The sequence below is a fragment of the Hibiscus syriacus genome, unplaced genomic scaffold, assembly GCF_006381635.1.
Source record: "Hibiscus syriacus cultivar Baekdansim isolate YM2019G1 unplaced genomic scaffold, ASM638163v2 tig00110239_pilon, whole genome shotgun sequence".
Classification (NCBI taxonomy): domain Eukaryota; kingdom Viridiplantae; phylum Streptophyta; class Magnoliopsida; order Malvales; family Malvaceae; genus Hibiscus; species Hibiscus syriacus.
Window position 1 is genome coordinate 3,056,843 of NW_024062641.1, and position 12,771 is coordinate 3,069,613.

The 12,771-nt window shown below is 34.2% G+C and overlaps 1 protein-coding gene across 1 annotated transcript; it reads left to right on the plus strand.

Moving 5' to 3' along the window:
• Nucleotides 1–3,423: 3,423 nt before the first annotated feature.
• On the plus strand, nucleotides 3,424–6,529 carry LOC120114676 (dihydroflavonol 4-reductase-like). The gene is made up of 7 exons (XM_039135499.1): nucleotides 3,424–3,480; nucleotides 3,560–3,643; nucleotides 3,717–3,810; nucleotides 5,504–5,673; nucleotides 5,736–5,954; nucleotides 6,042–6,174; nucleotides 6,429–6,529. Exons 1-7 carry the CDS (start codon nucleotides 3,424–3,426, stop codon nucleotides 6,527–6,529), a joined length of 858 nt encoding a protein of 285 aa, XP_038991430.1.
• Nucleotides 6,530–12,771: the final 6,242 nt, after the last annotated feature.

Genomic DNA, 12,771 nt, shown 5'->3' on the forward strand with positions numbered 1-12,771 from the left:
ATATAAGTATCGACACTTTTGGAATTTAAAAGAGAAGCAGTAATAGCGCCTATAAAGTTTCGATACTTTATAAAAATATATCAATGTATAACAATATAACATGTAAAAATATGACAAAATCGGTCTCAAATTGACAAAACTGGTAAAGCGCTACCAGATATGTTGAAAGTGTCGATACATTAATATAAGTATCGACACTTTTAGAATTTAAAAGAAAAGCAGTAATAACGCCTATAAAGTATCGATACTTTATAATGTATCGATCCATAACAATATAATAGGTAAAAATATGACAAAACCAGTCTCGAAATGACAAAACCGGTAAAGCGCTACCGGATATGTTGAAAGTGTCGATACTTTAATAAGTACACGTAATAAATTATCGATACTTTTAAAGAAATAGGTAAATATCCTATCGAAAGTATCGACACCTGACATAAAAGTATAGACACTTGGGTTATTGTATCGATTAAATATAAATAACATATCCGATGAAAATATAAAGGGCATAGCTAAATTTCCTCTGAAAATAGATAGAACACGGACGAGTTTTTGAAATCGAAGAGTAATTGTTGCTGCATTTCAGAAGGCATTTCTAAAGCGAAGTTTGTTTGTTTGTTGTTGCAGTCGAATTGAAAAGTACGTTGTCGAAACCCTAGTTTTTTATTATTACAATAATCGTAATTATGGTTTTTATGTGTTATTTGGGGTTTTCTAAGTAAAGAAGCATTTGAGACCGATTACAGGTAAAAAGTGATATTCTAGGTAAAATATAAATATCGATACTTTTATTAAATATTATAGGTAGAAAATGATATTATAGGTTGTATAAATGTGCCGATACTTGGAGTATTGAGTGTTCCCATTCGTTTAAAGGAAATAGGGATTAGGGATTTTTGGTTTGGTTTGGGGATTTCGAATCAAAGCCAAGAAGGATTTGTGATTGATTTTATAATATTATAGGTAGAAAATAAATATGGATATCTGTATATAATATTATAGGTAGAAAATGATATTGTAGGTTGTATAAATGTGCTGACACTTGTTGTAGTGGCCATTCAAATTCTTTTGAAGGAAACCATTTACTACAAGAGTAGTTATCGATATTTGTATATTGAATAAAGTGTATGTAACCAGTATTTGATTTGATTTGCGTACACTGATATATGAAGGAAAAATGAAGTCAAAGGATCTTGGAATTGTTGGTGGTGAAGATGACTTTGAAATTGAGGCCGAGAGTCGAAAGCAACCAAAGGGTGGATATATGTACTTCTAGTAAGTATCAATGTCTTTTTGTTATTATTGTTGAAATGGTAATCGAATTAAAGTATTTAAGAACTTTAAATTGATTAAAATATTTAAATGTTGACAGTATGACCAAATGCCAAAGGATGAAAGTTCGGTATGTAAATTAAAATTGACATTGAGTATTATTTAGCGTTAATGTATTGATTAAAAAATGTTTATGCTTAATATTATGTGAGAAATGATGTGTTGGAGAAATGAAATTCGATGAGTGATGTTGAGAAGGAACCTTACATCGCATAGTCAAAGATGGATAGTGAAGAATACAAAGAATGGAGGAAAGCACATGAAAAGAAGGTATTCATTAAACTTGTAAATATGTTGATACAAGATATATAAGAACAATAACATTATATATTGTTAAAAAATGTAATAAGTGTCGACAAGGTGCAACATAAAAAAGGTGAATTCATTAATTGAACACCTTAAGGAGAAGGATCAGTTGAATGTGCTGGAAGAAATGGGGTTTAGATCATTGGTAGGAGTAAGGGATCGACCTATTCGGAGGGAATTGTGTCGATCCTTGATGGAGCAATTTGATGTCCAACAATGTATTGCTAAATATGGTGATTATTCATTTCCTCTGGGGGTCCCATGTGCTGCAGTCATCTTGGGGGTAGGAAATGAAGACAAAAGTGTTGTAGAAGTCTCTAAGAGTAAGAACTTGAAAGCATTTACCTCCAAATATGGTTTGAAGCAGAAGGTGACATATGCTGAACTTGAAGAGGAAATCAAAAGTGGATCTTACGAGGGGATGATCTGAAGGCTCAAGTTCTATTGTACCTTGTCGGGATCTTTCTTTGTCCAACGGGTGATACGTCAATGAACAAGGACTATATGAAGCTGATTTGCCATGAAGGCTTGAAGGGTGAATTCAATTGGGCTGAATATGTCCATTCGAGATTTATTGAATCAATAATCACCTTTAAAAAGGCAGTCAGAGATACCTCAAAGGGTGCATAGTAATCTTAGAGGTAAATGAGTTAAAGAATGTTTTCTTTTTTTTATATATAAAATGATAGTATAGTTATTATATAAAATGATAAATTTTATTATAAATGCAGTTTGCACTGTTCAATTTTTGGTCGGGCTGTGATAGTGTGCCGGCTTATGAAAGAACCGAGTGGCACGCATCCGTGCATGGGGGAAGGAAGAGGTGGTTAGAGTGATGGCGAAGTTGAAGTTGGATAGACCGAGGAAGTAAGAAAGGGTAATAAATGTAATTAAATAATATTAAGAATATAATCAATGCATTAATATTGTAATTTAATTTTGAAGGTTATTGGCAAGGAGGTAGAGAAGGTAGTGGAGGCATAGGAGAAGGAAGAAGATATGGTTGTAGGTGGGATGACGGTCAGGGGGATGACGGTAAGGGAAAACATAGTAAATTCGACATTTTGATGTATGAATTGGCTGATATAAAAAAATTCCTTTTTGATATTCTGCAAAGACAATCAAGAGTCGAAGAGACACTTGAGAGGAATAAGGGGGAAGTGGGAGGAAAAATAGATGGAGTGGTGAAAGAAGTTGAGGTGTTGAGGGGTGAACTTAATATGGTGACGGGTGGAAAAATTGATGGAGTGGTCAAGGAATTTATGGAATTGAGGAGTGAACTTACGGGGGTGAAGGGGGTGGTTGAGAAAAACTTGGATGGAGGGGAAAAAATGAAGGGTGAAATAAAAGAGATGAAGAGTTATGTAGAGAAAATATACGATGTATTGAAAAAATATGAAGAATAAAAGATGGAGGAAGAAGAAAAGATGGAGGAAATGAGGAGGAAGGATGTCAATGTGATCTATACACTGGAGAGTGTTATAAATGCAGATTTGGATTCAGAATGTCCTGCACCCAAGAAGAAGCAGAAGGTAAGCTGAATAAAAGAAAACTTATTTTGATTTTTATTATGTTGTTATGACAAAAAATTGTATGCAAAATTGTAGGTTGAAAAAGCGGAAATTCCAAGCGGAATTGGTGAGCTCGAAGCTGCAATGTGTGATTATTTATGGAATAGTGGGTTAGAATCGTCTTAAGTGAAATATATTGCTTTGTGAGTGATATTTAAATATTTCATGACAAGATATTAATCGTAATGATTCATACAGATCTTCTGTAATCGCAATGGGAAAGCAATACGTTTGTGTATCCGACGTTGTAACGTTGAAGCCTATGGAATGGGTTGGTGGTGCGGTAAGTAGAAAGTATAAAATGTTAAAACCTATTGAATATGTTCTGATTGTATAATTAATTTTGTTAGGTTATTGATTTGCTCGGCTGGACATTATGCTACGATTCGAAAAATTTACTTGGGAGGATTGACTACATTCTTTACCACTTAGCGGTGAGTTAAATTAATAAATGTTGAAAGTAGTGTTATAGACATTAAATTAATAATGATTGTCGCGTAATTGCAGCAACAGGCGTTGGAGGCCAACAACAAAGTAACTGTTGAGGGTATTGCGAGCTTTTGGGGTCCCATATTGGATAATTATGTGAAATTCACCGAATGTGACATGGTAAGACACCATACGAATTGCAAATGATATTTTCGGATATATAATGTTGAATTTTGTCAAATAGGGTGTGAAATTTGTTGCAAATCCTGATCACAATAAACTACCATAATTCACATTGGTATCTGTTAGTGTTGGATATGATAGAACATATTGCAACGGTATATGATAGTCTGTTTTCATCTGAAGCAGCTAAACAGAGAGTGAATGATGCTAAGAGATTGGTATGTATGAATAGAAATTATGTAAATTATAATACAAAATTTATTTGGATCATAATTTGATATTTTTTAATGCAAATGAAAATAAATCAAGATTCCAGTAAGTGTTAAAAGCACATTCCTTTTTTGTGTTTCTTTATGTTGACTGAAAACTAAAAGAAAGACCAAAAAGAAAATTTAATAATGCGATCATCAGAGAGGATCACAGGCGTGTCATTGGTTCATTGCTCATCAAGCTGCTCTTAGAACGCGGTTATGTCGTGGGCGGTACTGTATGGTGTTGGTTGTGCACAAAGGGTTAAGGGCACTCATTTCACTTTGAGAAAGAAAATGTCTCTGGAAAGATATTTGAAGTGGAATTCTTTCCCTCATTTAGTTAATGCAGTGAAATAACTCTCCTGCACGTGCGCACCATTGTTCGACCGGTCCAATTCGTAATTGTTGTGATATGTATATTTGATATGTTTGCACGTATTTTATCTTTTTAGATAATATGTAGAATAATTTCTTTAAAATTATTTTTTGTAAAACTAAAATGTATTTCTTTAAATAATATTTATTTAAATCATATTTATAGGCATAATGAAAATTTTCAAAGTGGCAAATTAAATTGTTGAAATTATCTGTAATTAGTTGACCACTATTAATTTAGAATAAAATTTGCTGTGAATTTACAACTATCACAACTGTTAATTTCTGGAAATTTGATGATGAATTTCCATGGTTGAACATAGACATCTTTGAGTCTAACTTTGAATCATAATTCTTGTATACAACAGATTAATTGTTGATATTATCAGCTAATCAACTAGCCTTATTTTAGCTAATATAATAGTTATTTTAACAATTACTTTTTTGTTTGAATCTAGACTTTTTTGAGGCCAGATTCAGCCGGCTATAACAGATGAATTACAGAAATTAATTACCTGTTAATTTTGAAAATTAAATCAGTGTTTATGACTGATTAAATTTGACGATTTTAACCTTATACTATAGCCTATAAATAGATGATCATTTCAGCATTTCTACTCACTCAAATCATTCTGATTTTGCTTTCCTAAGCTTTGTACTCTCTAAAATACTTTCTCAAAGTATCTCATTTTATTTTTCGGTACTAAGAGAAAAGCAATACCATCGTTTCCACTCCGATTTTCAAGTGTACAATTATTCGGAGCTATCGTGTTAATCTCGGGGATGAACGCCAAACGCATCGATTACACACATTGAGATGAAATCATTTCTAAAGCAGTGTTTTAATACCATGATACGATTTCTTTATCTATTTTTATTTTCGTTAACATTACCTAATCGGTGCTAACTATTTTATCTTGTAGTTTCTTACCAACATGCGGGACATGGTTGTATGATTTAAGCATCACTTTTAATTTTAAAAAAATAAAAAAAGAGTAGTATAGCAATGCATTAATTGTTAATCTCCATTTTTTTTTTGTTTTATCAATGGAGCAGATAACTTGAAGAAGGTGAAATATTTACTAGAACTACCTAAAGCGAAGACACGCTTGACTCTTTGGAAAGCAGATTTAGGTGAAGAGGGAAGCTTTGATGATGCAATTCAAGGTTGTACCGACGTGTTCCATGTCACCACACCTATGGATTTTGAGTCCAAGGACCCCGAGGTATATTATTACAGAAGCTGGTTTAGCATTTGCTGGCTTGGATTGAATGATTATGTTCCAAGCTGATGGCTTTGGTCTCAATTGCAGAATCAAGTTATAAACCAACGATCAATGGAGTGTTAAGCATCATAAAAGCATGTGCCAATGCCAGAACTGTTAGAAGGTTAGTATTCACATCATCTGCTGGAACCATTGACATTGCAGAACAACAAAAGCCTTGTTATGATAAAAGTTGTTCGAGCGATCTCAAATTTATTCATGACAAAACAATGACTGGTTTGGTTAGTATTTCTTCAATCTTTCCAAATTCGCACCCCGAACAATAACAACTTAGTCAAATTCTTACTCTTTTTCCCCTTGTTGTATAGATGTATTTTGTCTCCAAGACAATGGCTGAGCAAGCTTCTTGGAAGTTTGCTAAAGAAAAAAACGTTGATTTTGTCAGCATAAACAATAGAAAGCCATCGCTGGAGATCGTAGAGACGAACGGAGTAAACCTGAGTCAACGAAACTATTATTCAGTTATGAGAATGAACGAGCGAACACGAAAAGAAATGGAGAAAGAATGAAAATGTAATCTGAATTTTATTAAAACTAATCTGCCTTACAAACATAATCATGGATCATATTTATAGCCCAATACGATTACAATGGCCTCAATGGCCTTACGGCATAACAAACTAGCCTAACCAAGACTACCATCAATATTCAACATATCCTAACATTTTCCTGGTTTTTCCTTTTCCAAACTTCAGGCAGAGAAACTACATTGAGATACAGACGCAATTGCTTGAACTGTGATGGAGGGATCAGTTTGGTGAGAACATCAGCAATTTGCTCCGCTGATGGTAGATAATTAACCAAGAGTTGACTAGTTTACACTTTTTCTCGTACAAAATGAACATCGATCTCAACATGATTTATTCTAGAATGATTAGTGGGATTAGAAGTCATAGACACGGTGGAAGAGTTATCACACCAAACAGTGGGTTTTCATTCTATAGGCACCCCAATTTCTGCTATCAACTGTTCTATCCATACAAGTTCGGAGACAGAGTTAGTCAAGCTTCTATATTTAGCTTCGAAAGTCGACCTTGAGACTACGCTCTGCTTCTTGGAACACCATGATATTGGATTCCCTCCAAGATAAATGCAGTAGCCAGTCATCGACCTACGATCTTCTATTGAAGCTGCCCAGTCTGCATCAGTGTAGCATACCAAATTAAGGTTGATATACCCATCCCTGAGTGAGTGTCCCACATAAATAACGAAGAATTCACTTAATTGTTGTCTAATGTGAGACACAAGAATTATTCATATATTGACTGACCTTATTCACCGCAAAAAGCAATGTCAGGCCTTGTTAGAGTAACATATTGTAATCGTCCGACAATGTTGTTGTAAAGATGAACATCATCGAACCTTTTCCCCTCATTAGACACCAACTTAAAGGTAGCCACCATAGGAATAGGTGTTGGACTTGCATGATGAATATTAGATTTATGCAGCAATTTGGTAATATACATTCTTTGATTGAGATTCAATCTTGCAGCACTTTTTTGAATCTCCATTCCAAGGAAAAATCAATTTGCCACATATTAGAAACTAGAGTTTCAAGAAGCAAGAAGAATATAAATCCATAACAGAATTAACAACGAAAGGTAATCTATTTCATTGATACAACACAACTTTTATACAAAGGTTACACAATACAAGTTAACCTATAGCACTAACAACCGCTCATAACAACATGCTAACAACCTGTTAACTATATAACCACCTACTACACATCAACAACAGATTCAACACTCAACATTCTCTCTACTTTTTCTTCCTCCCCAAGAAAAGACTGAACATAAACTTTAGCACGTAAAACTTCAAACCGTGCTACAGCCAGAGGCTTTGTAAAACCTTCAGCAACTTGATGACTACCTGGAACATAATTCACCACCACTTGTTTCAGCGCAACCTTCTCATGAACAAAATGAAAATCAAGCTTTACATGCTTACTCTTTGAATGATAGACATGATTAGCTGTCATGTCCACAACACTGCTATTATCACACTACACAATCGATATTTTTTTCCTTACAACACCCATATCAGTCTGAAGAGCACACACCCACGTTGTTTCAGCAGTAACGTCAGCAACGCTCCTGTATTTAGCGTCCATGGTGGACTTGGAGACTGACTTTTTCTTTCTAGAAGTCCACATGACTAGATTATCACCTACAAACACACAATTACCAGAAATGGACTTGCGATCATAAGAGTTTTCAACCCAATTAGAATAAAAAAATGCTACAACATTGAAGCCTGCCACTGCAGGTGCAATAACCAAACCATGATTAAGTGTTCCTACCAAATACCGTAAAATTATTTTAACATCAATAAGATGTCCTTGCCTTGGGGCATGCATGTATTGTGGAACCTTATTAGCACTGAATGGAATGTCTGGCTGAGTATGACATACATATAGCAGCGCTCATACAATACTGCGGTACTCATAGTAATCCTGAAGCAATGAACCTGCATCTTGAGTCAACTTGCAGACACAAGCATAGGTGTAGAAGCAAAATTGGCATTACACATTTTGGTCTTCATTAGCAATTCTAAACTAAACTTTCGTTGACTAAATATCAATGAACCTCCACACCGTTTAACTTCTATGCCCAGAAAGTAATGAAGATCACCAAGATCTTTTAAAGGAACTCATTCCCAAGCAACTTCACTACTTTTTCAATTTGCACATTCGATTCACCAATCAACACTATATCATCAACATACACAAGTGTATAGAAACATTGACCATCTACCCAACGAAAAAACAATGACATATATGCTGTGGTTCTTTAAAACCAATTCAAACTAGGAAACTCTTAAGCTTGTCGTGCCAGTTCCTAGGTGCTTGACTTAAACCATACAAAGCCTTATGCAATTTACATACCAAAGGACTACCATCAACAGCCACTTGTTCGAACCCAGGTGGCTGTTGCATGAAAACATCTTCATATAGATCACCATTCAAAACTGTAATATTTACGTCCACCTGCGCAACTGCCAACCCTTCGTTACAGCTAAAGAAAGAATAACATTTAGTTTAACAAACTTAACAACTGGGCTAAACGTCTCACTAAAATCATGTCTTGGCACCTAAGAGAATCCTTTTGCCACTAACCTAGTTTTGTATCTGCTAACAGAAACATCTGGGTTCTTCTTTAACTTGAAAACCATTTTCACCCAACCACTGATCGTCTTTTAGGGAGCTTCACAAGGGTCCATGCACCATTCTTCTACAAAGCTTCAAACTCTGTATGAACTGCAACTCTCCAATGAGAAGACTAAAGTGCCTCATATATATTTACATGTTCCGTATCATCATAGCTAGCCAAATACAACTTAGGCTTGAATACACTGTATTTACTTCTTGTTATCATCGAATGTTGATTCAAAGAGATACCACCACCTTTCAACAAATCTTCATCATTATTACCCCTCGTAACAGTTGTTTGTAATGAAGGAGAAACATTGACAAGAGGAACATGAGCTGACACAGACTCCATTAGATTCACCAACTCAGTATCCTCAGCTGCACTATCTAAGGTTACACCAGCAACCTCTTGCTGAACTGCTGCTCCTAGAGGAGTAACACTCGCATCCATATTAGCCTAATACGTCTCACCAGAATCCTTAGCTGCAATATCAGAGGTTGCACTAGTTATCTCTTGCTGAACCGTAGCTCCTAGAGGGGTAACACTTGCATCCACAGTGGTTTGACCCATCTCACCAGAAGATTAGAAGCTTGCACTGCACAAGTTCCATTGGTTTGAAACTGACGAATATCAATCAGAAGTTCAAGTGTTGTTGACTTCTGTTTACAAGACACAGATGTATTACTCGAACCATAACCCCTACAAATAGAAAAACTAACTCATCAAAAATTACATGTCTAGAAACATTTATCTTGCCACTGGCTGCTAGACACATATAACCCTTGTACTGCGGACTATAACCCAAAAAAGTACATGGTTGAGACCGAAACTCAAGTTTATGTTACTGAAAAACTCACAAATAAGGAAAACACTTGCACCCAAAGATCTTCATAAACTCATAATTTGGTTTCTTTCCCCACAACTTCTCGTGCGCTGACAACCATTCAAGACCCTAGTAGGAAGCCGATTAATGATAAAAATCGCAGTAATTACTGCATAATACCAATAACGTAAAGGCATAGCTGTATGACCTAACAACACCAAAGTAACTTCAATGATATGTCGACACTTCCTTTCTACCACACCATTCTGTTCGGATGGTGAGGACAAGCAACATGATGAGTAATCCCATCTTTCAATAGAACAAATGAGAGACTGATATATTCCCCACCCCAGTCGCTTTACACAACCTTAATAGACAAACCAAACTGAGTATAAACCATTTGCTGAAATAACTTGAACACATTCACTGTCTGCGTTCTAGCTTTCAAGAAATAAACCCAAGTATGCCTCGAATAGGCATCAACAAACGACAATTAATAACAATATCCATTAGAAGAAATGTGAGGTGGCCCCCATATATTAGTATAAACAAGTTGAAATGGTTTAGTATATACAATATTAGAGTGAAAGAAAGGCAGTTTATGACTCTTGCCAATACAACAAGCCTCACAAATCTTATTCATAGCTTTGGAAACATGTACAACAAGAGTTTGAAACACACTAACAATAGTATCATACGCTGTATGCCCTAACCTGTTATGCCAAAGACTATAAACATGATCAACCACAATAGTATTAACACAAGTTTTTTTTACAAACACTTGAAGTACTATTATTAGGGAACACATAAAGCCCTTATTTCCATACGCCCTTTAAGAAGCACACCTCGTGTAATGCCCCAAATATCGAATTAGGGACTTTATTAAAATGATTTTAAAATAATAGGATTTATTGAATTAAATGATAAAAGATGAGAATGATTTGGATTAGTGATTTAGACTAAATTATAACAATAGATGGTTTAGAGGGCATTTTGGTCCTTTAAAGAAAAATGAATTTAAAATTATTATTTAGTAAGATATTAAAGCTAAAGGAAAGGGGAAAATAGATATCAAAAGGCTCTTTCCTTTTTCTTCTTCTTTCATGTGGATTAAGCCTCTACCATAGCTCCAAAGGTAAGCTTCAATTAATCAGTTTTTCCTTTTGATTATGGGTTGTTTTTACAACCTTAAGTGGTATAGGAGCTTAAGGAAAGATTTGATGAGATTAAAACTATAAAATGGAGGAAATAATAGAGATTTTAGAAACATGGGTTTTGAAATGATATGTTAATATATGAGTGTTTGTTGATGTTTACAGGTAGATTTCACTTGCCAAAAAAGGTAAATAAGAGATTATAGGAATTGGATAAGATTAAGAACATATTAGGAAAAGTGGTGTGATTCTTAGAATTGAATGTTCTTGAAATATTTTTGATGTTTTAAGAGGTTAAATGAAGGAATATTAGTATGAATAGTTAAAGAAGAGTTTAATAGTATTATATAGTGTAAGTATAACAAAATTTGACCCCATTTGGGTGATAATCGGGATGAAAATAGGAATTTATGGGCACAAGCATTGGTACTGATAGAATAATACCAATACTATAGGCTAAAATGGGATGAATCTGCTTAGTAGTATCAATATTGATGCAATCGGTATCGATATCGAAGGGGGAGTATAGATACTGAAGGGAAGGTATCGATACCATTCAAAAACAGAATGTAAAAATGGTATCGATACCATAGCATAGTATCAGTACCATAGTATGGCAGTATCAATACCATGGTATATGTATCGATACTGAGGAGACAGAAATTGTAAGATAGGCTGAAAATGTTGTAGAAAAGTTAATAATAGGTTCTATTGAGTAATTTTTAAGTGTAATTGTTAGGAAATATACTAACAATTGATATTTTACATGTATTTAATGGATATTGAATAGATCAAAACCAAACTCTCGAGTCAAATAAAGCAAAAAGGCAAAAGCCAAGTTCCGGAGTAGTCAGCTTTACATTTTGGATACCAAAGCTTTGTGAGCTAGGTGAGTACATTTATTGCATGCAATCTAGAAGAAAATGATTCGAAATTAGTCAAGTTGAAATGTTTAAATTTTAATGTATGTTTACTGTAGATACTATGCTTTTATTTAATGTATGAAAATAATATTGTGAATGAATTATAGAGTATGAATTGCTCTAAAATGAATGAACAAAATAATAATGCATATGGGTGCATTATCGACATGAAATGATGCCAAAATAATAATAATGCATACGGGTGCATTATCGTCATGAAAGGATGCCAAAATAATAATGCATATGGGTGCATTATTGGCATGAAAGGATGCCAAAATAATAATGCATATGGGTGCATTATCAGCATGAAAGGATGCCATAGTTGAAATGCATATGGGTGCATTATCAACATAAAAGTATGCTATAATTGAAAATGCATAACGGTGCATTATAAACATGAATGGATGTTATTAATGAAAAGAAAGAATAATGGTCAATGATTATGATAATTGCGAATGAAATATAGTTTAACTAAGAAGGATTATAGAATCCTTAAAGAATATACAATTTGATGGGAACTAAATACTATGAAATACTTATGTATACATAAGGGTTACGTTACAATATTATGACTCACTAAGTAATTACTTAACGTGTGTGTTTCCACGCGTAGGTCATAGCGAAGACTAATCAAGTAAAGAGTGCAGTCATAACAGTATATATCATCCACTAAGGTTGACTCATCAGTATCATTAGGATAATAGTGGTCATTTTGGAAACTTATATGGCATGTAATTAAATGTAACAAAATATTTTATAACGTGACTTTAACGAATATTTACTTATTACGTTAAATTCAGGGGAATTAAGTTTGAAATAAAATTTTTAAAGGGTTTCCAAATGAGAAATAAATTTTTAAGTGATGTGACCTTTGTACTTCGTATACAGAAATGTATACAGAATATGGGTGTTACACCTCGAGTAACAACATCACGAACGTAGCATCCTTGGGCATAAAACTCAAAAATCACGTTGTTGTCCCTAGC

Excerpts from the sequence above, each read along its gene's own strand:
- LOC120114676 (XM_039135499.1), top strand. The coding sequence starts at position 3,424 with ATGGGAAAGCAATACGTTTGTGTATCCGACGTTGTAACGTTGAAGCCT. Across the intron at positions 3,481-3,559 it reads CGTTGAAGCCTATGGAATGG|GTTATTGATTTGCTCGGCTG; the intron begins GTTGGTGGTGCG and ends TAATTTTGTTAG. Across the intron at positions 3,644-3,716 it reads ACATTCTTTACCACTTAGCG|CAACAGGCGTTGGAGGCCAA; the intron begins GTGAGTTAAATT and ends GCGTAATTGCAG.